General features: G+C 41.7%; 4 protein-coding genes across 4 annotated transcripts; 1 reads left to right on the forward strand and 3 right to left on the reverse strand.

Moving 5' to 3' along the window:
• Positions 1 to 12: 12 nt before the first annotated feature.
• On the reverse strand, positions 13 to 5,290 carry LOC306711690 (cytosolic sulfotransferase 3-like). Its single transcript, XM_079180706.1, has 8 exons — positions 5,279 to 5,290; positions 4,276 to 4,414; positions 4,009 to 4,137; positions 3,560 to 3,660; positions 3,330 to 3,456; positions 3,140 to 3,237; positions 1,985 to 2,159; positions 13 to 1,857 (listed from the first exon to the last, which is right to left on the reverse strand). The coding sequence occupies exons 2-8, from the start codon at positions 4,412 to 4,414 to the stop codon at positions 1,745 to 1,747; spliced, it is 882 nt and encodes a 293-aa protein (XP_079036832.1). The 5' UTR covers positions 5,279 to 5,290; the 3' UTR covers positions 13 to 1,744.
• A 1,723-nt stretch (positions 5,291 to 7,013) lies between these two features.
• Positions 7,014 to 10,468, reverse strand: LOC306711669 (cytosolic sulfotransferase 3-like). Its single transcript, XM_079180685.1, has 8 exons — positions 10,343 to 10,468; positions 9,883 to 10,015; positions 9,658 to 9,780; positions 9,468 to 9,568; positions 8,272 to 8,398; positions 8,083 to 8,180; positions 7,813 to 7,987; positions 7,014 to 7,734 (listed from the first exon to the last, which is right to left on the reverse strand). Exons 1-8 carry the CDS (start codon positions 10,361 to 10,363, stop codon positions 7,622 to 7,624), a joined length of 891 nt encoding a protein of 296 aa, XP_079036811.1. The 5' UTR covers positions 10,364 to 10,468; the 3' UTR covers positions 7,014 to 7,621.
• Positions 10,469 to 13,621: 3,153 nt separating this feature from the next.
• Positions 13,622 to 20,875, forward strand: wdr46 (WD repeat domain 46). Its single transcript, XM_079180612.1, has 14 exons — positions 13,622 to 13,698; positions 13,977 to 14,126; positions 14,802 to 14,882; positions 14,969 to 15,081; positions 15,206 to 15,293; positions 15,405 to 15,466; positions 15,888 to 15,992; positions 16,433 to 16,583; positions 17,268 to 17,503; positions 18,321 to 18,474; positions 19,537 to 19,684; positions 19,815 to 20,005; positions 20,127 to 20,240; positions 20,343 to 20,875. Exons 1-14 carry the CDS (start codon positions 13,642 to 13,644, stop codon positions 20,460 to 20,462), a joined length of 1,770 nt encoding a protein of 589 aa, XP_079036738.1. The 5' UTR covers positions 13,622 to 13,641; the 3' UTR covers positions 20,463 to 20,875.
• Positions 20,876 to 22,094: 1,219 nt separating this feature from the next.
• On the reverse strand, positions 22,095 to 24,329 carry b3galt4 (UDP-Gal:betaGlcNAc beta 1,3-galactosyltransferase, polypeptide 4). Its single transcript, XM_079180634.1, has one exon. It carries the CDS (start codon positions 24,055 to 24,057, stop codon positions 22,942 to 22,944), a length of 1,116 nt encoding a protein of 371 aa, XP_079036760.1. The 5' UTR covers positions 24,058 to 24,329; the 3' UTR covers positions 22,095 to 22,941.
• Positions 24,330 to 25,452: the final 1,123 nt, after the last annotated feature.

The following is a 25,452-nucleotide window of genomic DNA, read 5'->3' on the forward strand; positions in this document are numbered from 1 at the left end:
ATTATTTTATGTTATTGCTTTTGAGGGAAATAAATGCAGTGGTGATAGAAGTACTCAGATCTTTTACTTAAAGGAACAGTGTGTAACATTTAGCAGGATTTAATAGCAGAAATTTTATATAATATGCAATATAATGACCTGAGAATCGTTATGAAATGTAGATTAAAAAGTACAATATTTCCATCTGACATGTAGCGAAGTAAAAGTATAAAGTAGCAGAAAATGGAATTACTAAAGTAAAGTACAATTAATTCAAAATTGTACTTAAGTACAGTGATTGAGTAGAATCAGCTTTATTGGCCAAGTATCTGTGCACATACAAGCAATTTGTAAAAGGTACTGTACTGTACAGTAGTAAATGCAATTAAATGGAAAAAAGAGTAAAAATAACCACAACTGTAATAATCTGAATAATGCAGCTGTTTTGTACACTTTCATTTCTGACAACTGCTGTAAATAAATGTGTCGTAGGTTTAATAGAAAACCAGTAAAAATTGCCAAACAAAAAAAGCAGAAGCAAGTAGCCTATGGTTTCTTTTCCTTTCTTGTCAAATATAAATAAATGTGTAGGGTTAACAGAAAACCAATACAAATTGTCAAACAAAAAAAGAAAAAGCAATTATACTCAATAGTTTCTTTGCATTTCTGGTTCACTTCTGTCAAATATTCTCCAGTTGAGGTATGTGCCTAAATGTTTAACCAGTTAATCCCAGTTGGCATGAAATGGCTTAGAAAATGTCAACTCATGTCAAACAGTAAGACTTTGCCAAATAACTTTGAAGTGAATCACATTTTAAAACATGTATTTTTTGTCCCTATTCCAGTTTAAAGTAGCCCACTTACCCTGCTGTGTCTGTGTCTGAATCATCCACAATGAAGTCAGTTTGTTGTGTTTTTTATACTGTGGCTTGTTGCACAACTAAATACCTGACAACATAAAGGCGCGATCAGGACTTTCGTTCCTGCTTCTCTATTGGTTAATGCTGTATTCACACTATGAATCATTCATAGGCTAACAACCTCACTATGGTCAACAGAAAGAGATCTGTTGATGTGCATCAGACTTTAGATTTGCTTGATGCATTGAATGAGGAAGAGTCTGACTTTGTTTTACAATCCTGTGTCTTAAAATAAGAAATAAATTAAACTTGGACCTAATACATTGAAAATCAATGCTTTATAGATCGGTTCGCCGCCTACATTTGATCATTTGGCAGCTTTAGGTAGCGACCCCTGGTAGTTCAAAGAACAACTGTGTTCCTGTAAAGACGGATAGGTCTTTATTTACTTCATTTTAAGCTAAAGTAGCAAGTGTATACATTAAGTAAAGCTTAGCTGGGGAAGCATTGATGTGATAATATCCTCTGCAAATGTTAGCTACACAGGTTTTAACCATAAATGTATCGCTTTAGAAACATGTGTCTCCTTCCAACCTGTCCGGGTAACGAGTATCACTATTACACAACGTACACAACACAGGTAACTTCAGAATTTCTCTCCGTGAAACCATTACAGAGCTGTGATCAAACAAGCACCAGAACAACAAACCGCTTCACCGCTAATAATCATAAATGCTTCTCACCGTGAGCTGATTTCGCGAAGAGATTCAACAAGGGTTAAACATATGAAAGTCATCAATGAACATCATAAAAGAAAAATGTTGACAATATTTTTGTCAATCAAATTTAACATCTGACTCAGTAAACTCAACAAATGAATCACAGTGACAAGGGTGCACAGGCCTCTAAACTTCAGAACGAAACTGCAGTGTACTATTCTTCATTTTCTGCTTGTAGTCCTCATCAAACTTTTCATCCTGGGCCACAGTGAAGTGATTCTTCCAGTCACCAACTTTCCCTGGAGAAACAGAGAATAATTCACGTAATTAATAAATAAAACCAGAGAAATTAATGAGCAGCTTTTGGTGCAAACTGAAATCATGTTCCCAAGGAATTTCTTTACCGAAAGACATTTTTCACCGTACCTTTTCTCATGAAAGGAGACACTTTGTGATTCATACTTTGGACAGTGGAATAGTTGACCATGTTGTTTTGTTTCATATTGTCAAACTGCACTTCACTTGTGACTCTTTCCTTCTCCTCAGCGGAAGGAGACAAACCAAGGAAGGAGCAGAGTCTGTCTATCTCTCGTCCCGTGTCCTGCAGAAAATGTAAGAATCTCAGCCTTGTTACACATAAATTAAAGATACATAACAGTTGTCTTTCTGACCAATATCCAGTCTAAAAAAGGCTACATTGTTCGAACACATCTCTATGTAACATTGATTTATGTCAGCACGTTGTACTAAATGTACTAAAGGTCTATGTTAGGAGAATAGTTTGACATTTCAGTTACTCTTTCTTGTCGAGAGTTAGATAACAAATCCCACTCTCATTTCTGTATGATGAACATGAAACTGGAGTCAGTTAGTTTAGCTCAGCATCAAAGTTAAAGTCTCTTTGTTGTTTAGCCTGTCCTGGATTTCTGTCCCTGTCTTCAGCTCTGACCCTCCTCTCACTCCCTGGACCTGCCATGCTATAATTATCCACCAGAGGCCCTCACACTGTCAGGCCATTCCTGCTTCCCCACATCCCTTCCACTACGCATCTGTTGTCACTCAGCCCAGTATCATGGCAGTTCGTGAAATAGTCAAGAAATGCAACTTATTGGTTTTGTACAGGGACACGAATTGTCTGTTTTTTTTGTGTTGTTTAGCATTAAAATAATGCCAATGGAAAGTCAAGTAGGAGTCTTATTCGTTGTGGACACACAAATGAAATGCATCCGTGTGACAATGTGTAACTCAGAGCAAGTGACGTACTTTATAATATCCAAAAAGATGACTATTGGTGGGCAGGAGGCGGGGTGGATAGGTCCTAAACCTAATATTGTGGTTTTGTTGCCTTAACCTAAAGAGTTAGTTTTTAACGTAACGTCATCCCAAAAAAAAACTCCGGACAATCCGTGTTCCTGCACATGAAACCAATAGGTTGCATGTGGTGACAATTTCACGAACTTTCTTGAGACAGAAAGCGTACATTGTTTTCTTGAGGACAAAATCGTTAACTCAACGGTCAGGACCGTTTGGAAGGTTAGCTCTCTTGAAAACATCCCCACATACCAACACACCTCAGCTCACCTGAATCAGATCTTCATAGAACATATGGTGGATTTTTGGATACGTCTGTTTCTTCTCCCACCAGCCGTTCACATGGTCATGCCAGGATCCATACACCACTGAAGCCACAAGATTATATGTATATGAGGTGGTGACATAGGAAATGACAAGACTGTGTGCCTCCCTTACACTGAACCTCCTTTGAACTCACCTTTTCCCTCCATGAAGTTCTGTAGAAAGGTGCTCCAGTCTCCAGGTTCTGGCATGGCGCTGCTCATGCGGCAAAAATGGTAATAGGACACCACGTTGTCCTTTGCATTACGAAACACGTTGACTATCTACAGAAAGAGAAAACATAAGAATATAATCCGCATCATAATTAACTGTGGTTCGTTACTCACACATTTCAAAGGCTACATATTGTATGTGCATGGCTTTTACCCTGACGTTCTGCTCCCAGAAGGACTTTGGCACAAACTGGAGTGGTAGATGAGTTTTAATGAGACGAGGAGTGGTGGGAAGTTGGTCTGCCAAGTCTTTACCTTTTGTGAAGAGAAGCATCAGTGGCTTAACTGCATGCATAGTGTACTATAGTTGCTATGTGGGTTGTTCAGTGTAAATCATATATGTTTATGTGTACTGGCTCTAAAATATTTGATCTTGTGATGAGAGTAATCCTGATATCTTCCTACTAACTATATTTAGTTATATCTAAATTATCAATAACTTCTCATTCTGTTATGAATTCATTTGTTTTTAAAATTCTATAGTCTTGGAATCAAAGGGGTCGTCTCATAATAGTGTGTTATAAGCAAGTTTAAAAGCTGTGTAAATCCTGTACAACTGGGGCTTAGTTAGCAAGCAACATTTTTTTCATCACATGATTCAACCTGTGGGTAGAGAAGGTTTGATGATCTCTAGAAACGGCACTCTCTTATCAAGAGGGATGGACGCCTGACGCTCTGGACATGTCTGCCCAAAATACAGAAGATCCAGGATGTAACAGACCCATGTTGTTCCTGAGATTAAAGAACACATGGGTACATTCTGTTCAGTGGCAGGAGCAGAGGTAACATATTGACCCAGGGCCTTCATTAACATAACATTATTAATTAAAAGTAGAACAATGATGCCAAAAGCTCCACACACAACCTCACCTGCTTTAGGATAAGTAGCTATAAGGATATCATCTGGTCTCGCTTTAAAGTTCTGAATCTCGTCCCAGTTGTTAGTGAAGTATTGAGACATGGAGACTCCGTGGAAGTCAAACAGTGTTTGCTGGTGAATCACCTCCATCTGTGAGAATAAATCATTTTGAAACATCTATTATAATCCATGCTGTCAGAGCTGCTAAACATACTTAAAGACATTCGCCCAGTCTAGATAAGAAATGATCACATTTGAACTGGTATTACCAATAACGATTAGTGGTCAGTGCAATATTTCATGTTACTAATTTTATGTTATTGCTTTTGAAGGAAATAAATGCAGTGGTGGTAGAAGTACTCAGATCTTTTACTTAAAGGAACAGTGAGTAACATTTAGCAGGATTTAATGGCAGAAATGGAAGATAATTTGCAATATAATGACCTGAGAATCGTTTTGAAATGTAGAGTAAAAAGTACAATATTTCCATCTGACATGTAACGAGGTAAAAGTATGAAGTAGCAGAACAATTAATTCAGAATGGTACTTAAGTACAGTGATTGAGTAGAATCAGCTTTATTGGCCAAGTATCTGTGCACATACAAGCAATTTGTAAAAGGTACTGTACTGTACAGTAGTAAATGCAATTAAATGCAAAAAAGAGTAAAAATAACCACAACTGTAATAATCTGAATAATGCAGCTGTTTTGTACACTTTCATTTCCGACAACTGCTGCAAATAAATGTGTAGTAGGTTTAATAGAAAACCAGTAAAAATTGCCAAACAAAACAAGCAGAAGCAAGTAGCCTATGGTTTCTTTTCCTTTCTTGTCAAATATGCTCCAGTTGAGGTATGTGCCTACATGTGTTATCAGTTAAGCCCAGTTGGCATGAAATGGCTTCGAAAATGTCAACTCAAGTCAAACAGTAAGAATCTGCCAAATAACTTTAAAGTGAAGCATATTTGAAAACATATATTTTTTGTGAATATTTCAGTTAAAGTAGCCCACTTACCCTGCTGCGAGTGTTTTTCCCAAAACAGAGTCTGTGGCTTGTTGCACAACTGACAACATGAAGGTGCGATCAGGACCTTCGTTCCTGCTTCTCTATTGGTTAATGCTGTGTTCACACTATGAATAATTCATAGGCTAACCCCCCTCACTATGGTCAACAGAAAGAGATCTGTTGATGTGCATCAGACTTTAGATTTGCTTGATGCACAGAGTGAGGAAGAGTCTGAGTCATCGCTGAGCAATGTGACTGTTGTGAGTAGCATAAAGGGACGACAACTATAAAACTTTGTTTTACAATCCTGTGTTGTAAAATAAGAAATAAATGAAACTTGGACCTCGTACATTGAAAATCAATGCATTACAGCCCAGTTCGCCGCCTGCATTTTATCCTTTGGCAGCTTTAGGTAGCGACCCCTGGTAGTTCAAAGAACATCTGTGTTCCTGTAAAGACGGACAGGTCTTTATTTACTTCATTTTAAGCTAAAGCAGCATGTATAGACATTAAGTAAAGCTTCAATAGCTAGTGTAGCATAGACATGCTAATGCAAGTCAGCAAGTTAATTATGTGCTAATGTCCTCTGCTAATGTTAGCTCCACAAGTTTTACAAAAAAAAATAACGGTTTAGAAACATGAAACATCTCCTTCCAACCTGTCCGGGTAACGAGTATCACTATTACACAACGTTTAACAATGACTAGCTCCAAATCAACACATTCACGTTTGTGGTGGTAAAAACGATTCAATAGTACCGAATGAGTCCTATAATACTGTGTACTGAAACAAGAAACATTCTGCTCGGTACACAACCATATGTCACATTATGTAGTTTTGTTAGTGCGTAAGGCGCATAAACTAAGTCACAGTAGAAATGTACTAGCACAGGGAAAATTCTCCATCACACCCTCCAGACTCCTCAAATACCGACGCTCGGTCAGTGGCCCTTAGCTTGAAACAATGATGCTCTATATCATTCCTTTAGCATTAGTTCCTAAAATAAACTTCCTTCTTTACAGGAAGTTAGGTTTTGGCAAAGAAACCACTTAGTTGGTTCAGGAAAAGATCATGAGCGATGTGTCCTGGGTTGAGTGAGACTGTTGTTCTGAGTAGCATAAAGGAACGACAACTATTACGTTTCAATACAATCCTGAGTTTTAAAATAGACCATAATTTAAGAAATGAACATTACGCTGTTTTGAAGAAGACTTGAAACTAGCGATTGAGACCATAAACACATTTTTACTGAGATAATAAATCAAGTGAGAAGTCATTTTCTCACATACCCCGGTGTCATAAGGACGCTCGAAATTGTTGTTACAGCAGTTTAATGGCAGCGTGGAAGAAGATTGTTGTCTCTCTTAGTTTAATTAACTGTATTCAGCCACAGAATTGGACCTGCAATAATTTCTTCTTCAACAGCAGCAATAGTACAGATGAATAGAGTAAAATAACTAAGTAATGAGGGGTATATAAATAGAAAACAAGTTAGAAACTATACAAGGACATTTGGAGACAGCACATCACAAGGTAAAGTGACGGTGAGGTTGAATTTAAAATAGTTTACAGTTAGTTTTAGGTGCAAGTAAAGGGGAAAAAAACAAATTAAACTGACACGCCTACTATTGGAAAGTAACTAAGTACATTACATTTAATTGTGTTTATAGTGCAACTGTCTCTTCAGCTATTTGCTGAATATTTAATATTTCACACATGAAGAAAACAATAGGAACGATATGAATGAGCTCTTGTTGTTTTATTGCAAATATAAAGATGAACACCTTTAGGTTTCATAAATTCTAATGATCACACTCATCATGTAAATAGTGAGGTCATACAGTCTTTTCAAAATAAACTTCCATCTTCACAGGACACAACTTAGTTATGTTTCGGCAACAAAACTACTTTGTTAGGTTCATGGAAAGATCATGAAATTCTTAGTTAGAGTTAGGCAATAAAATGAATACTGTAGTACGCAAGTTACATGACAAATGAAAGTTGGCTTCTGGTTTCGCATGGGGAACGAATAGCAGTCTCCTGGCTCAAACTCGTCCACCTCCCCTCCGGCCTGCTCTGACTTGCATTTTGCAATCCTTATACTTCCTTGTTTATGATTACGTGAATATCATAGAAAATATTTCGGTGAGATATGTCTTATTTTTCGTAGGTATAGCTACGAATGCTGGATGAGACCAGCCGCTCATAATATATAGTTCTTATTCTTAATTCAGATATAAATAGCAAGAAGATTAACTCCACACTTCTGCTACACCATTCCAGGCAACGTGATTTTCTCACAGGAATGCTGCATTTCCAGTCAGACCTGCACCGTTCTCCACATAGACACAGTCAAATTTCAGTGCGGAACTGAAGAGTGACATCCGTCATCTTTTTCTTGTAGTCTTCATCAAACGTTTCACTCTGGGCCACAGAGAAGTGGTTCTTCCAGTCACCAACTTTCCCTGCAAAACCACAGAGAATCACATCACAGATCCGATTTTTTGTTTTTTCATGTCAGACACTTTTATTAATCAGGTTACCTTTTCTCATGAAAGGAGAAATTTTGAAATCCATAACTGCGTTGGTAGAGTAGTTGGCCATGTCGTCCTTCTTCATGTTATCAAAATGTGCTCCATCGGTAACTCTCCTCTTCTCCTCGTCCGAACAAGACAAACCAAGAAAGCAGCAGAGTTTGTCTATTTCCCGTCCAGTATCCTGGAAACACAGTCAGACATCATTGTTGCATTATTACCAGCTAGAGGAGAGAAGTAGCCTGAATAGGAAGAGCCTCGCAATAACGACGTGATTACCTCGACCAGATCTTCGTAGAACATGTAGTGGAGTTTCGGGTAAGTCTGTTTCTTGTTCCACCAGCCGTTCACGTGGTCGTACCAGGATCCAAACACCACTGAGGCCACAGAACGAAACGTTAAAGCGCCTCGGTATCGTTCATTGGAAATCTGTGCATCTCATCTGTTGTTATTGTGTTTCACACATACTTTGTCCCTCCATGAATCTGGGGATGTAGCTGCTCCAGTCTCCGGGCTCTGGCTGAACCATGTTCATGCGATCAAAGTGAAAATAAGACACCATGTTGTCTTTGGCATTGCGGGCCACGTAGACGATCTACGGAAGAAGAAAACACTTAAATGATTGGAAGACCAGCGTTACGTGAGACACAATATACTTTTACACATCTACGTGTTTGCCGATTTCATTTCTTTTTATTTGGGTATAAAAGACAACAAACATAAAACATCCTTGGTTGTTCAGTCAACCCAAAGGTTAGCACATAAAAGGGTAATGCAACACTTACTACTATCTCTGCCAGGAAGATCATGAGATTGTCCGTGCGTGCGAGACTGAGTGAGTGTGCACATCTGTGTCTGTCCACGGCTAATCTCACATTCTGCTGCATTAAACTGCATTATATTTTTTTTTTTTGGGGGGGGGGGGGGGGGCAGTTATGGCTGCTTGCTCAAGGATATCTCTTGGTTGCTGTGACTCAGACTTTCTCAAAACAACTATTATTGCCTGTTTTATACTGCCATTGACTGACCACTGACTCTCTACTCACTACTCATAAACTCAGTTTATGCTCGCTGTAGTGAAGCCAACACGAGGTGATGTAACCACAGCCTAAAGATTAGATAAGTAGGTCACACTCCCTTCACGTGAACACATTTTGATTCAACAATCCGTTTCAAGTAACTTGTATAATCATTCTGTTTGGGGGGCTCAAAACATAATTCTACTAGTATGGGTCTAGTCTTAGGGGGAAGAATGTCAACCCACTTGATTCAGATTTATCTAAATTTGGCCAATATTGAACCGCAAACCTAATGAACAAACACAGACACTGCCCCAGTTACGATTGCGGTCACATCGGTAAATGGTGTAGCTGGGGATCTCCCCCTCCGTGTCTCCAGCTGATTGGTCCAACCAAGTCATCATTACATCAATCACTGCCACTGCAAGCCATTTCCTTTCCTCGAGTTTCCCCATTTCCTGTTTGGGTAACAGGCTTCGAGCATTCACATGAATGAGGGGAAACGCCCTCTGATTAAAACAGCCAAACGCACAGTTTTGCATCTCTGATAACTGTTGGTAGACATGCCTCAAGTGTAACTTTGTCATCTGTTTCAGCATCTTGCATGTACATTGATGTACTGCAAATAACACACAAACCACTGACCCTGCAGTTTTGCTCCCAAAAGGACTTTGGCACAAACTGGACTGGATAGTGAGTTTTAATGAGTCGAGGAGAGGTGGGGAGGTTGTCCACCAGGTCTTTTCCTGTACGAAGAGGTAAAGATGGAGTGAGCGAAGCATTGAACCTGTACAGTGCTTCAATCGTTTCTTGGCAGCTACAGTGAGGTAAATACCTGAAAATAAAGACGGGACGATGATCTCTAAGAAAGGCACTCTATCAAATATTGGAACGGATGTCTGGCGCTCTGTCCGACCAAAATGCAGCAGGTCAAGGATGTAGGAGACCCATGTGGTTCCTAAAAGACCGGAAGAGAAAGACAGAGAGGGAAATCAAACAATCCCAACCCCTGACCTCTATACACACAGCATCTAGTCATGTTTATGGGTTTACGGGTTACCTGCTTTGGGGTATGTTGCAATGAGTATATCATCCGGCCTGGCCTGAAAGTTTTGAATGTCCTCCCAGTTGTCTGTAAAGTAGTGGGTCATTGAGACTCCGTGGAAATCAAACATTTCTGGTCGAGAAGGTACCTAAAAAGAAAATAATCAATACATACAAAGCATGTGTAATTGAACTGCAGCAAATTGATTGTGTGGAAAAGAATGCAAAAACATTGTTCACTGTCAGTTGCAGACACTGAAGTCACTCTTAAAAGGAAACTTCTACACATCTGTTTATATCATAGAGCTAGATTTATTATGCATGCATTTCAAAAATACTTAAGACTACAAGTCGTAACAAGAAATTAACCCAATGTCAGTGAAGTAGCACTTTCCTTCCTTGCTTCTTTGACTACTGAGCTGCCGTAACAATTGCGTTTTCCTCTTAACTTATCTTAGATTAATAGAGACACGTACCTTGTCCGGACCAAAAGACATGCTGACTGCTGCTGGTTCCTCTGCCTTATAAATTTCTCTTCTCCTAATGTGGTGTTATACCAGCTGAGCACACTGATTTCCTTCCTCCCTCTTCTTGGTACATTCTACTTTACCCCTTGTAATTGGAGCCTCAGCCCCAGATGTGCTATGGAACTCCCGCCCCTCCGCTTTCCCTTTTGTCTTCTTGTGTGTAAAAAGTTTCTCTGAACAGAGTCAGCTCCAGCAATCACAATCAAATCTTGAAAATAAGTTTTACTACTTTCATACCCTGATTTTGTTCTTTTCAAGCATTACAAAGTAAATAGTTAGTCATTTTTCCCAAAAAGCTTTGGGCTTGAACATACTGCATCATGCATATTGAAAACAATGTCAGCCATCTCAGGAAATGTCCACACAGTGTGCATGGGTTCAACTTAAAACATATCATTATTGTCCTTTAAAGTGCATTACATGGGGAGAAGAAGAAGAAAGCTACTTTCTAGCTGTGCTATTACATTACATTACAGTCACTTAGCAGACACTTTTATCCAAAGCGACTTACAGTAAGTGTATTCAACATAGGTATTCAAGAGAACTAAATACCTATGTAAGATGGGCAGCGACTCCGCTGTCCTGACATCAGTGAGGAGTTCATTCCACCACTGCGGGGCCGGGACAGAAAACAGCCGTGACCGGGTCGACCGGCCGCAGGGACCTCTGAGCGACGGGGGAACCAATCGCCCCGAGGCAGCAGAGCGAAGTGGTCGGGCGGGGGTGTAGGGCTTGACAGCCTGGAGATAGGAAGGGGCTGTTCCTTGTGGTTACTGTGGTTTGTTCTGGCAAAAGAAAGACATAGTTCACTTGGCAACCACTCCTTTCCTGATATGTGGAGATAAAAAGTCTTGGCCCATTTTCAGAAATAGTTTCAGTGACCCTGCAGAAGAACTTACCCAAGGGCAATGTACAGCTGTGAATGTGTTGCAACTTGTTAGTGACGAGGTTTATTGTGTGACATGACACATTTAAAGAACAAGTCAAATTGAATATCTTTCAACAGTAGCTTTACGTTCAGTGAGATCCCCTGCAAAACTGTGTGAGAAGATGTTTGTTGACCTCTTTATTTGAAATGCCTCCTCTTTTCACAGCTGGGTTTAACATTACCTGAAGGCCCTGCAGGTACGCAGATGATTTCTCACCAGCATCTTGAAATGTTATCCAGGAATTTGGCATAGAGCTCATCGCCATCTTGAACTGTCCCATGAGCAGAATCAAGCAACTGGAGATAAGCAGCAGGCAAACTAGTAGGGCTCAAGTGTTTGACCACATCAGCTGCTGGAGGTAAGAGACTTTCCAGTATTTTCTTTGACTGGTGAAGGTCTGATATGGCAGTATCAGCTATAGTTCAACACTAGATCACCAGGACTCATTGTCTGGTTCATGAGTAGATCTGGGGACTTTCCCTGAGAAGGCACGGAGTCTCAGTGAGGACTCTGCAATCCACTGTCTTCCCTTTCCACAATATGCTCCACACTGTGCTGGCCTTGTGCAGTTTATGACGTTTACCCTTCAGCCGTGGCAGGAGAGGGGTAAGGTTGGCATTACTGCCTCTTAGCTAATCAGAGATCTTCAATCTAGAAGTCTCGTCTGGGTTGTCTCGCCATCAACTTCAAATCAATGTAAAAAACCTCACCAATTCGGGAGTTTCTCTTTGTCACTCTGCAGGTTTCAGTCAGCAGCACCTCTCTCTCTCTCACAGACAGACACACACACACACACACACACACTCTCACACACACACACACACACACTAGCGATCAGCAGAAGGTCCTCTTCCTACAGTGTTTGGTTGATTAGACTATTTTTATTTATTTTTTTTCAAACATGAATCTGTCCATTATTTTACTGGTTCAGTATTGTATGGAAGATAGCAGGTGTGTTTATGCATGGCAGTGGCAACAATAGCTTGTTTAAAACTTTGTTTCTGCACTGTACGTTTGCTCTGGTTTATGCTCTTAGATACTTGTTTAACAAAGGAGATGCACTTATGACTTCTGGTGACTAGTAGTTCTCTTGAATACCTATGTTGAATACACTTACTGTAAGTCGCTTTGGATAAAAGCGTCTGCTAAATGACTGTAATGTAATGTATATAAGGTTATCGCAGTTACATGTTTGTCGATAAGTAACAAGAAACTGCAGTACAAATGCACCAAAGATGTTTGAAGTGATTTATGAACACAATTTCATCCTTTTGAGACAAGTATATTTGTCAAAAGCTAAATGTTCTGCTCATTATATATTATATTCAATATGATTCAATATTATCAACTGTCTGTGTACGTCACATGTTTATATAAAATAAATGAATAAATATCTACCTATCTGGTCCATGTACAAAATAAAAAGATTTTGTCAAATTAGAGAGCTTACAGAACAGCCATTCAGACAGTAGACCAGACATCCTTATAGAAATACAACAAACATTGTACAGAATTCAAATGATGGGTCTGACAGTCATATTCCTGTGGGTACCAGCACATGTTGGGGTCAAAGGAAATGAAATGGCAGATAAAGCTGCAAAAGAGGCCACAAAAATTAGCTGCACTAATGTTACAAGTCAGCTTCAGTAAATCAGAAACAAACATCATTAAACAGAGGTTGAAGGAAAGGTGGTAGAAGCAATGGGACGAAGACAGAAAAGGACGATGGTTTTACAGAGTTCAGAGGAAAATGGGAGAAATGAGATGTGCAGGAAGGAACAGGAGAGATGAAACAGTGACATCAAGGCTTAGATTTGGACACACTGGCCTGAACAGTATGCTTAAAAAAATAGGTAAACACGAAAGAAGGAAAATGTAACTGTTGTGGGAAAGAGGAAACAATAGAATACGTTATTGTGCAATGTCAGAAATATGAAACAATGGAACACATGATTGTGCAATTTCAGAAACATGCAACAAAAGAACACGTTATTGTGCAATGTCAGAAACATGCGCAGGAAAGAGGGCAGCTGATTGGAGACCTTGGCAAGATGAAGGGACGGTTGGATACACTGGATATTCTGCAAAAGAACTCAAAAAGTGAGTGTTATCAAGTATTATTTCAATATCTTAGATTCATTAATATTATTAAGAACATTTATTTTTTCTTTTCTTTTTTAATTTGTATATAAGTACTAGACATCCTGATCCACACTCCATACCAGCTGGTTGCGGTAACGTACCAATTCATTGTTTGCCAAAAAGAAGAAGAAGAAGAAGAAGTGACGTCACAGGAAGTTAAAAACGTATACAACAAAGATGGCGTCTCCCGGCGACGAAGCGTTGAGTGTTACACACGTGGAGAAAAAGAAGAAGGTAACCACGATTAAATCATTATTAAGAGTTTGTAACTTTTTGTGTCACTAGCTGAGAGAGAGAGACTAGCGCGGTGCTTCTCAAACTGACGCGCACGACGTAGGCGTTAGTTTTGCTAGCATCACGCAGCTAACGCTAGCAGCGCGCGTGTGTGCGCTGGGGTCCGACAGGAGGCGAGGCTGAACCCCACCGTTCCTGGGGCACAGATAAAGACACGCTGTCTTGTTGTCAAAGTTGCTGCTGTGTTAACCTGCTGCCCGTTTTCTCCTCTCCGACAGCCTCCAGCTCGTTACTGGGACGGTCCGAAAGATGGAAACAAAGTCGGGAAAGACGGAGAGCAGACTGAACAGAAGGAGCAACAGACACAGAGAGCAAAGAAACGAAAACAAAGTGAAGACCAAGCAGATGGAGAATACCTCATATCAGGGGTGAGAGAATGGAAGCGCCTGTTGTTACTGTCATTGTTACTGTCAGGTTGAAAATATATCTACAGAATATCACTATATATATATATATATACACATATAACTTTGTTTATCCTGGACATTACAAAGCAAGAAAGAGTGCATGCATGAAATAATGAGGTGCAAATTACACGTAATGCCAAAACACAAGTTAGCAGTATGGGTCATAATATTAGCTGGTACAGATCAGTCTATGCACAATATCACACCTAGTTTGTGTGTCTGGTTAACAAAGGTTTAGGTTGTATGTTGGTAGACGTGTTTTTAACAACTCATGAAATCCACGGTTTGATGAAATATTTCTACCGTTTTGGTTTAAGTGACTTTAAGCTTGTAAAAAAACGCCTGCTTACAGTGTTCAGGTTCATCCTGTTCCAGCTCTTAATTGAGGCAATACATCGAGTGACACTCGTACTGTACTGTGCTGAATGTACAGTTGAGCGTCCCTTCAACTGTGAAGCAGGCGTTACGACCAAAGAATGATGTTATTTAATCTATACTGCAATACCCCAGAGCCCCAAAAATATCTATTTTCACCCTCTGATGTTGACATTATATTAATATATCTCATTTCTTCATTCATTTCCCTTCATCTTAATGTTTCACACAGTAAATCCCGTGTATTTCTTCTGATCTCAGAAACCAGACCCTTTCCCTGGACCTGCCCCTATTCCAGAAGACAGGTTGCAGAAGTTCAAGAGGAAAGAAAAGACTAAGAAGGTAAGCACCCCGCTGTCTCTTATTTACAAAGTCTAGTAGTTAAATGGAGTTGACCAGCATCTCATTATTTGCTGTTCTCGTCACAGCCTCGCCGCCAGCACTACAAGCTTAAGGACATGATCGCTCGCTCAGAAGAAACTTCAGAAATGGCCCAAAAACAAGCGGCTCGTCTTGACCTCCTGCTCCCAGAGGACGCTGGGTAATTTCTTCTAAATGTTGTCTGGCTGCTTCATGTCACAGTGTGTGACGTGAGAGAGATTAAATGATGACAAATGTAACTTTACGGTGTTGCTGGTGGTGACGTTGTTTTCCTCTAATCTCAGGTTTCTAGAAGGAGATGAAGACGAGGACACTTGTACCATCTCTCAGGAGGACATTGCAGATTCTGTTGATATATCATCTGGGACAAAGGTGGGTCATTATACGATGTAGAAAGATGTCACTTCTGACGTTTGAGTGCTGGACGGTCTTGGTTTTACATTTTTTACACATTGTTTTTTTCTTCTTCTCCCCCTTTCTCAGTATTTTAATCTGAAGCTGTCTCAGTTTGGACCATATCGAGCAGATTACAGCAAGACTGGGCGGTCAGTATCTCACTCTCCGTACTCATAGAAAACATTGTGTGAAGTGTTTGCTTTAGGGTTTTCTGCCATAGCTGATAACATGAGTCAGTTAGCGCAACATTAGATCAAATGTACTCCAGATTTTTCTATATTTAAAGCTGCACTTAGCTTTTTTTGTCATTTGGGGCAAGAAGCTATAAACCCTCCATATCCAAATGGACAATAATCTCTTAGGATGGAGGGTGTCGTATGCTGTACAGATTGTAAAGCCCCTTGAGGGATATTTGTAGTATCGGGCTTTATAGATAATATAACCTTATATGCTAATATGCTCCTTAGAGCTGAAGGAAACGGCACACTTTCTCACGACAAGCGAGTCCTTTCCTGTTCATGTAGAAATATTGATTTAAATGTTTGAATTGTGTGTTTTTCTTCCCTTCAGTCAGCTGCTGCTCGGTGGAAGGAGAGGCCATGTTGCTTGTATCGACTGGCAGTCCAAACAGCTGATGTGTGAGATAAACGTGATGGAGACTGTCAATGATGTAAAGTAAGTCATCTACCACACAGCGTCAGTGTTTCCCCATCCATTATATAAGGGGGGCGCCCCCCCCTCCCTTGAAGGTCGAGGTAATTTTGTTTTATTTTATTTTCTATATCGCGCCAGATCACAACAGAAGTCATTTAAGGTTCCTTTCCTATAGAACAGGTCTATATCTTGTTCTTTTATTAAACAAACTAAACCGCCTTATGTGATTTATGTTACCTACAGACGGCATGTCTGTCTCTACATGGTCGCAAGTTTACAATACTCCCACTAGCGGATGTGGTGAAGATGCAACAGTCGCTCTCCTGCAACTAGCACCCCCCCCCCCGACCCCAAGGTGTAAACCATGGGGAAACACTGAGCTTTATACTTTATAATCATGCTTCACCTACCAGCGATACTTTCTGTACATAATCTCAAATCCTTTTGTGTTTTGTGTGTAGGTGGCTCCACAGTGAGGCCATGTATGCGGTGGCTCAGAAGAAGTGGCTGCACATCTACGACTCCAATGGAATTGAGCTTCACTGCATCCGCAAATTCAACGACGTCCTCCGTATGCAGTTTCTCCCCTACCACTTCCTGCTCGCAACGGCGGTGTGTTCATTAAAACCGTTAATAGCTTTTGAACGTGATGTCATGAATGTTTATTGTTAATGTATTATCAGCATAACAATGCCACAAATTGCCACAAACCCTGATGTGATGTGTCTCACACTCCGTTGATAGAGGTTGTCTTTTGGTTATTGTTATAAGTTTGACAACTATCACTGAATTACTTTCATACTGAAGAAAACGTCATGATTTTCAGGCGAGTTCTGGAGTTAGAAGGCTTCGTCTTCATAAAGGACACCAGAGATACAACAAAAACAAAAAATACAAATCTTAGAACAAAATTGACGTGATTTACTGATTTAGCGTATCAATTGAGTTGGTCTTTTCAAACAAACTCTATTTAATGAATACAACTTAAATATAGTGATGGCGTCTGGACAGATTTTACTTTTAGACTTTGCAACGCTCTGGAGTTATTGGAAATGTCTGAAACAAACCTACGCAGCCACCACTGGAATTTGATTCTTCAAATAGTGAATAATATCAGTGTAAACCTGATCTTTACCTGCAACTGTGCAGAAAAACATCTATCTTTTCTAATAGTTTGTACACAGACTTTTGTGTAAATGATACAGAAAGTGTGTTGTTAATATATTTGTTTTAAATGTGCAAATCAAATTTTTAAACCTCAGACCTTTCAGCTCTGACTAACCCTCCTGTCTTCAGAGTGCTACCGGTTTCCTGCAGTACCTGGACGTGTCCGTGGGGAAGGAGGTGGCGGCCATCTGCACCAAGGCGGGCCGGCTTGACGTGATGTGCCAGAACCCTCACAACGCCATCATCCACCTCGGCCACTCCAACGGCACGGTGACTCTCTGGTCGCCCAATCAGAAAGAAGCCCTCGTCAAGATGCTGTGTCACCAGGGCGGCGTGCGCTCTGTCGCTGTGGACAAGACGGGCACGTGAGTCACCTTAAACCTTTTACTCTTCTTGTGTTCGACAACATGCATATTTGATCTCTTTTAGAGGCCGGAAGCTGTGGGTAATTATGGAGAAAAGACAATTATAGCACAGACGGATGCAACCCAACCATTAGATACGATCTGTGTCATTTGAGCTAGTTTGGATTAAAGAAAAGTTAAACCTGGCCACTTCATCTGTAGCATATTCATTTAAATGACATTTCCTGTCCTTAAACGTCTCGTGTGAACTCAGACGGCCCTCGCTGCTTCCCGGGTCTGTGGCTCACAACCCACGGACCTCGTTTACACATTCTTTGTTAAAGTGACTTTTTTGCTGTGTCATCACTATTCATATCTATACACACAATGTGTTTAGGATTAAATTGTTCTTCGTAGATCTAGCTTCTTCTCTTTGCTCTCAAAGGGCACCAGATTGATCGTGTTTTTATTAAAGAGCAGTTGAGAAAGCAGGCGAGTGAGTTTTGAAGACTATTCAATTCAGAATCGATGGGACGTCTGATCAGCACCGATCAAACTATTTAGAACGAGTTATGAATAACAATCAGTGCCAGATTGGTTGGAGCACATTTAAACGTCTTTGAGATTGTCTTGGTTGTTTTTAGTTGTAAACTTATTGAACACTTGTTTTTATGTAGGTACGTCCTTTTGAAAATGACTACAAAGACAGACTCTGACTCTATTGGTGAAAGCCATAAACACTAAACAGCTTTATTATCGGGTTGAATAACTTTTTCACAAACTGCAGTTTCCTCAGTGTCCACCAGAGAGCGATCTGTTGATGTTCTCCTCTTGGCAGATACATGGTGACATCTGGTATGGATAAAAAGCTGAAAGTGTACGACATCAGAGCCTTCAAGCCCCTCAAGTCCTACTTCCTCCCCGCCGGAGCGTCCTGCTTGTCGCTGAGCCAGAGGGGGCTGCTGTCTGCGGCCACGGGGGACATCGTTCAGGTCACTGTTCCCTCCTCACTGCATGATTGATGGTTTATTAAAAAACCAAAACAAACATCTGGCACACAGGAAGTGGGGCATTTGGAGAACTTGCTGTAAATGAACACAGCTGGATACACAGCCAGCAAAAAACACCCTTGTTTAGTGTAGAAAGTGGTAACCAGACACGCATTGAATATATATAATATTGAAAAACAAAAGTCACAGTATTGTATTGGTAAGAATCGCATACGTTTCTAATAAACGGCAATCTGGTACTAATTATAGAGAAAAGACAAACTCTGATCTGAGACAGATGAATTTCATTCATCTTCATGTAATATTGAAAACTGCACAGCTGACCTGCTGTTCCATTGAACTGCCTTTTTATTGTTTCATAATTATTTCTGTCACAAATGAGTCAAGAGTTCCTTCTTAAGAGAACGACAGGAATACTTTCTGTCCCCCCCGACGTTTTGAACAGCTGAAATAGAACCGGTGAAACAAACGTCCGCTTGGTAAACACATTTTCAGAGAACCAGTTATGAAAATGAGAGGAACTGCTCTCGGTTATCTTGTTGAAACACTGAACACGCCTCCAGGTCAGGTAGCATGCTAGCAGAAAGTAGGTGGGACGGCTTTACTCGTTGTCATGTTAAATCGTTTAGCATGTCGGGTTCAAGTCAACGTGCCTGCTAGCTTGTTTTACCTCTTATCTGCTGGTGTGTTTGCATTATCTCTTTCCTCGTCGTTTTTAAGCATTTTAGCAATGATTTCACAGATAGGTTGCAGCCATAGACTGCATGTCTTTCAAATCACGCTTTCCATAGAGAGGAACATGGTGTATGACAAGAGAGATCATTTTCAAGGAACCCGTGCTTCTCCTCGTACGAGGAGCCAAAACGTCTGCTGTGACTTCTTCTGGCCAAATAAAACAAGCTGGCATTTTGCACATTGTTGATTTGAATTACCCATGACTATGCATTTTTAACTTTTTTGTAACCTGGCGATAAATAAGGCATCTCTTTATGGGTAACTTTTTACCCTCGTATCCCCTAATCTGTGCAAACGTTCTCCCTGCAGGTGTACAGAGACGTGTGGAGCACCCCAGTGACTAAACCCTACATGGCTCACCGAGTTCAGAGAACGGTGTGGGGGATGCACTTCTGTCCCTTTGAGGATGTCCTCGGGGTGGGCCACGGAGACGGGTTCACCAGCATGCTCATACCAGGTATTTTAAAAGTAGACTAACGAGGTTGCATTTCAGCTCACAACCGCCGCCGTCAGAAAGCCCTTCTTTGGTCTGCTCTAATTTGCGTTTAGCACTATTTCCATCTCCGTCTGCCGCTTTGCCTTCTCAGGTGCAGGAGAACCCAACTTCGACGGTCTGGATGCAAATCCGTACCGCAGCGCAAAGCAGAGACAGGAGTGGGAGGTTAAAGCGCTGCTGGAGAAGGTCCAGCCGGAGCTCATCAGCCTCGACCCCACCGAGCTGGGGAGGGTCGACCGCGCCACCTTTGACATGAAGCACCAAGACAGGGTCCAAGCTCTGGTCAGTGTCTGCGAGCATCCATTTTTATTATAGGAAACGGATCTAAACTTAGAAATACTGACTCGTATAGGTATGTTACTGTTCACACCCTTCTAAAAGCTTCTGTTTTTTGTCTTCCCAGGGCTTTGACCCACTTGCCAAAGAGAAATTTACTCCCAGGTATAAGAAAAAAGGTCGCAGTTCAGCCGGCAATGTTGAGAGGCGCAAGAGAAAAGTGGCCCATGAGGATCTGAGGGTAAGTAATCCAGAATATAAGATAACAAAGTAATGAATTGTGATCTTTCTTGCTACATCTGCCGTGTTTGGCTCATCTCTCTTGACTTATTTACCCCACCAGGAGGATATCCAGAAATCTGCGGAGGACAAAATGAAGATTGAAAAAGAGAGAAAGCAGAAGGAGGAGAAGAAGGCAGTCTTATCGAGCCAGAAATCTGCTCTGGACAGATTCAAAAAATAGAAAAGGAACCTTTGTGCTGCGCAAAACCATGACATTCTGTGGGCGTGACCCTTGAACTTCATATAAAGGAGACATTTCTCCACTGAGGGAACAAAAAAAGAAAGAAACGCAGATGTTCTGAATGTTGCGTGCTAATGAAGACTCATTGTAATGGGTGGCAGATCATCTGTAATCAATGTTGAGTGCATTGAAAGAGCAATTCTGTCTAATGCCTGTAGCCTGAAGCACCCCCTGTCTACATGGGTGGATAATGTGAGGTGCTCTGGCTCGCATGGGTGTCATCCAGAATTTGTGTGAAGTTGTTTCTTTTTACATTTTTGACCTTGTCGAATCGAGCGCTTCTGTGGCCGGACTGACTTGAGCGTATGTCAAATGTTTTATATACATATGTTCTATAAATAATAAACAACGCCGCTGAATTCAGAGTGTTATTTAATATTACAACTGACTGTAAAATATGCTCATGCATACATTGTCAACACCGGTTAACTCAGAATGACTCAGAGTTTAAGAAATGATTTTTTGCACAGATTTTTGCATCTCTCCTAAATTCATCAGCAGGTACATTTGGGAGATGTCTCAATATTAACTGTGACAACAAAAGGAGTGGCGCCATGTAACAGAAATGTGTAAAAGGACGATCCATAAAAAAGCCTTTCTGGTAAAGTCATAATATGTATTGGTCGTATAAGTAAGATCTTGCCGCTCCAGCAATTATAAGCGATGTGGCAACCGCATCTTCATTGTCTTGACAGGATTGCAATGTTACAAGAAAAACCTGATTTTAATACAGATTGCCTCTTGACGGTTCCTCCTACTATTTCTGACCTGGATTCCAGACAAGCACACTGTAATTGATCTGCTAAAATGAAGAGTAAGACGCTCCACATTCCTTAATCACTAACTGACTGCCAAACATTTGAGAGAACAGTGTGTTGCAGTATTTTTTTAATTAGAAAAGGTCGTGGAATCTAAAGGGACAGCTCGCCCCAAAAATCAAAAACACTTCCTCTACACTGAAATTGTTTTCGAGTGAGTTTCCTGGTTTTAGTCACACTTTCTCTCCGAAATATGGAACTGGCAAGCGGCAAAAAAACCAAATACATTTGAGCAGTTTCATTTAGGAACCATTTTCTTTCCACCATAGCTCCCACATGAAACTGCTCACATCAAGGTTTTTAGATTATCTTGAGTAAGTGGGTCATGATTCCTATAAAGAGACATTATACGGTTGAGTTTGACAAATGTATATTTTTTGCCGCGTTGAGCACCACAAGAGTTTCATTATATTAGAGAGAAGGCAGACGTCTCTACGGCTGATCCCCAAAACCAGGCAACTGATAAAACAATGTTGACAAATAGAGCAATAAGAGAACAAATATGTAACTGTGATGTTTGGGGTGAACTGTTCCTTTTTGAGTAAAAAGGAGCTGTTGGGTAACAGAGGACTACAGTCAGGCGACAATGACTGTTCACTCACTTCCTCTTTTCGACCAAATTAATGAAACCCCATCTAGTACTCTGTCACATTGTGCAAAAATCCCCAATGTGACAGTGAAACGTTGAAAAAAGCAGACCTGTCTGCTCACGTATGCAAAAAGAGGCCATCAGGCAAACATAATGCAGAGCAGTTTATTTGTGACAGTGGTTGATTCAAATAGGTTTTCCTGACTTTTTCCTCTGTGCACATTGTGTGTGGAGCAAAGGCATCATTTCAACATATACTCAGTCCAGACACTCTGTCGTTCACACTCTATACTTACTGTTTAATCTCACTATTACAGAGAAAAAAGGAAATAAATACTACAATTCTAGCTGTGCATCACATCAGTTCTATTTTCTAGTTGATGTGAGGCAGCAGAATAACCGAGCCTCCAAATGCAGAAGAGCACAGTCCTGTTTGTTCCCAGAACGGCCTTCAATCTCCAAACTGTGCAGCTGATGGCGGGTTGCTCTTATCCTCATGTCATTATTATTACTAAAAAAACATTAAAAGGTTTCAGCAAATAGATATTTATGTGCTATTCCTACTGGGTACATCAAGCCTGGTTTCGTAATCTATTGTACTATTTGGAGCATCATGCATTTAGGCGTCTTAATAGACTAACATCTACCCTTTTAGTAGCTGCATGGCGAGAGATCTCAGGCGTGGTGTGCAGGTGCACCGATGTGCGTTCACCACATAGGTGGCTGTATTTCCTGTATACGATCAGCATGCCAGTGTTTGATCTACATCTACAACATGTGTCAGTAACAAGGATGCTGTAACAGTCTAAAGACACACTGTAACAATTCGTCATACAGCCAACTTTTCTGCAAAAAGAAAAAAATGCTTATTAATTACACAAGTGTTTAAAAAAATAAAGCTCTAAAAAAATTAAATAATACAGTGACATTTTACAGCCCAAAGAGCACTTGTGCTGTTAACAGTATTTGAAGCAAGGCACGGCCCCAGTGAGTCCACCTCTCATCAGCCCCCCTACAAGCCCTGCTCCAGGCCCAGAGCTGACCCCAGCATCGCCCTGACCTTGCAGAGCCCCAGAGAAGCGCGTAGACTCAGCCAGGAGCAAGGGTGCGATGTGTGGACGTCGGCCCAGTAGTGCAGCATCTCCCTGGGTGGGACATGGTGGACGGACACCATGGCCTGATAGCAGCAGCGCCCATATGGCACACCTGGGCCGCCGGAGAAGAGCGGGCAGTGCGAGGGCAGCACTCCGGCCGTCCGGGCACACAAGCCAATAAACACGTCCTCGGGGGGCAAAGGTGTGGATAAAGGTGACGCAGAGGCTGCCAGGGAAATCTTGAGCAGTGCGGAGCGGGACAGGACATAGGCTGTGCCGCTGCAGTAGTCTGGGAAGACGGAAGGAGGGTAGGCCCCTGAAGGCAGGTAGTGCTTGTTCCCCGGTTCACGGTCCGGGGTCACTTGGACGTGCACCCTGCCGAGGTACAGGTCGCCCTGTTCGTAGGGGTTTCGGCTCTTGTTCAGGAAGTGCAGGAGGGCGCTGGGGTTGAACAGGACGTCGTCATCCACCTTGGCCATGAAGTGAGCCTGAGGGCAGAACCGGCGGGCCCAGCCCAGCATGGACAGGGTCTTCAGGGTGAGGTTGGAGTAGGTGTCCAGAAAACGGCCCTGGATCAGATCTCCTCGCTCTCTGGCCTCCTCTATCATCAGCTTGGCCAGCCCAGGGTCAGACGCCACGCCCACCATGAAGAGGGTCATGACCCGCAGGCCCCTCACATCCACCTCCCCCCCCCAGGTGTCCCTGATGGCCTGGCGTGCCCTCTGGTTGGTAGGCGCCGAGATAACCATGGTGATGAGGTAAGGCTTGGCACGCTGGCACACGAGCGGGCTGGGCATGAGCAGGAACTCCTCGGGTCGGGTGGGGGGGACACTCTGCGGGGGGATGATGCCCGCGTGCGGCTCCACCACCGTGTTCATGCCGATGGAGGTGACCCAGGACTCGATGAAGTCCACGAAGAGCAGAGCCAACAGGGCCGCGCTCGCCACCGCCGCGCACAGATAAGCCAGAACACCGAGCCTGCTCCCTCGCTTCCCAAACCGGGGCATACATGCCCATAGTCCCCGTCCGACCATGACCAACCTCCACTACCGCTGCGCAGCTCCGAAGACCGCCGCAGCTGCTGCTATCGGCTACAACTCGCCCTTGTCTTACCGGTCCTCCTAAATGTCTCCACGGTTAAAATCCGTGCGCCATTATGATACGCGTCTTCTGATCTTGATCTCCTTTAATGCTGCTTGCTCAGACCTGCAGGTAACGCGCAGCAGCTGGCGCTGGAGCAGAACTACCCGCCTCGGGTGAGGTTGCAGTGAAAGGAGATGGTATTATTGTGTTGATGCTGCAGCCCAGTCCGGTTTTCACAAAAGCTGCGCAAATAAAACGGTCGATTCGGCAGCAGCCCCGGGGCTACATCTGCCCTGATTCTATACAATGTAATGTTGGAGCTATACTCAAAAGTCGATTGCGACGTCAGAAAAAATCAAATGTGCCAAACGATCGGAAGTATAGATTCTGAAGTGTCAAACCACGTTCTGACGCTCTTTGATGAGCGCTAGGTTTCCTGTCATCAAGCTGAGGATCCCATACAGTAGGCAGTATAGCTCACATAGGCAAATTATCCCCATCTCGACCAGGACATTCAAAGCACTATTGTCTTTCCTTATGGACTAATATTGACCAACTATACAGACGGCTTTTATGTTTGCATGCCCCGCATTTACTAATAATATATTTCACTGTTTGGCTGTTTTGCATATTATAACAAATCATACTCTAATCTATTAAGCCTATTTGGACTGCGGAGCAAAAAGTAATTTATCGATATGAAACCTTATTATACTCAAGATAAAAGCCTCAGATTCCTATTATAGAGCTGCAATATGGGCAAATAATGGCGACGCATCTATTCTATACAGGGATGGGGATCTAAATGATCAATGAACGGTAGCCAATTTCGCAATCACTTTACAAACCTTAAATCAAGTGGGAGAAAAAAGACCAACCCAAGTGTTTTTTTATTTTAGTAGGTGTTGGGATTATTGTTCATCACGGTCATTGGAATATGAATCTCTGCTGTTGTTCTCCTGCACAGCCAGTAATATCACACCTGGTGGCGCAGGGCGACATCTAGTGGTCACTCAGAGGTACTTTTTGCTGAGGTTGGACCATAAAGTCTTAATATTTCCATAAAATCTGAGAGGTGGTCTTGTAAATGCAGGCATATAGGAAGTGATTCTCTACTGCAGAGATTTAACTCAATGCACCACTGGAAAGAAACGTAGAAAAGTGACTAATCTGTTTATTGAATATGTTATTGAGAGTAGTTGTTGATGGGGACAGTGTTGTTAACACAACCACGTTATCCCAATTCATTTAAAATACAAAAGATCTTGAGGCAAATAGGTAAGCTGTAAGACAGTAACATTAGGGCGAAGACACTCTGCTTTGTGCAATGATCTGTGTCTGATGTG

The sequence above is a fragment of the Pholis gunnellus genome, assembly GCF_910591455.1.
Source record: "Pholis gunnellus genome assembly, chromosome: 2".
NCBI lineage: Eukaryota > Metazoa > Chordata > Actinopteri > Perciformes > Pholidae > Pholis > Pholis gunnellus.

Coding starts and splice junctions, on each gene's coding strand:
- b3galt4 (XM_079180634.1), bottom strand. CDS start 24,057: ATGGTCGGACGGGGACTATGGGCATGTATGCCCCGGTTTGGGAAGCGA.
- LOC306711669 (XM_079180685.1), bottom strand. CDS start 10,363: ATGTCTTTTGGTCCGGACAAG. Junction 8,399..9,467: donor TTTGGGAGCAAAACTGCAGG/GTCAGTGGTTTG, acceptor CTTCTTCCGTAG/ATCGTCTACGTGGCCCGCAA. Junction 7,988..8,082: donor TCTACGAAGATCTGGTCGAG/GTAATCACGTCG, acceptor CTGTGTTTCCAG/GATACTGGACGGGAAATAGA.
- LOC306711690 (XM_079180706.1), bottom strand. CDS start 4,414: ATGGAGGTGATTCACCAGCAAACACTGTTTGACTTCCACGGAGTCTCC. Junction 3,457..3,559: donor TCTGGGAGCAGAACGTCAGG/GTAAAAGCCATG, acceptor CTCTTTCTGTAG/ATAGTCAACGTGTTTCGTAA. Junction 2,160..3,139: donor TCTATGAAGATCTGATTCAG/GTGAGCTGAGGT, acceptor CATTTTCTGCAG/GACACGGGACGAGAGATAGA.
- wdr46 (XM_079180612.1), top strand. CDS start 13,642: ATGGCGTCTCCCGGCGACGAAGCGTTGAGTGTTACACACGTGGAGAAA. Junction 13,699..13,976: donor ACGTGGAGAAAAAGAAGAAG/GTAACCACGATT, acceptor CCTCTCCGACAG/CCTCCAGCTCGTTACTGGGA. Junction 15,467..15,887: donor GATTACAGCAAGACTGGGCG/GTCAGTATCTCA, acceptor TCTTCCCTTCAG/TCAGCTGCTGCTCGGTGGAA.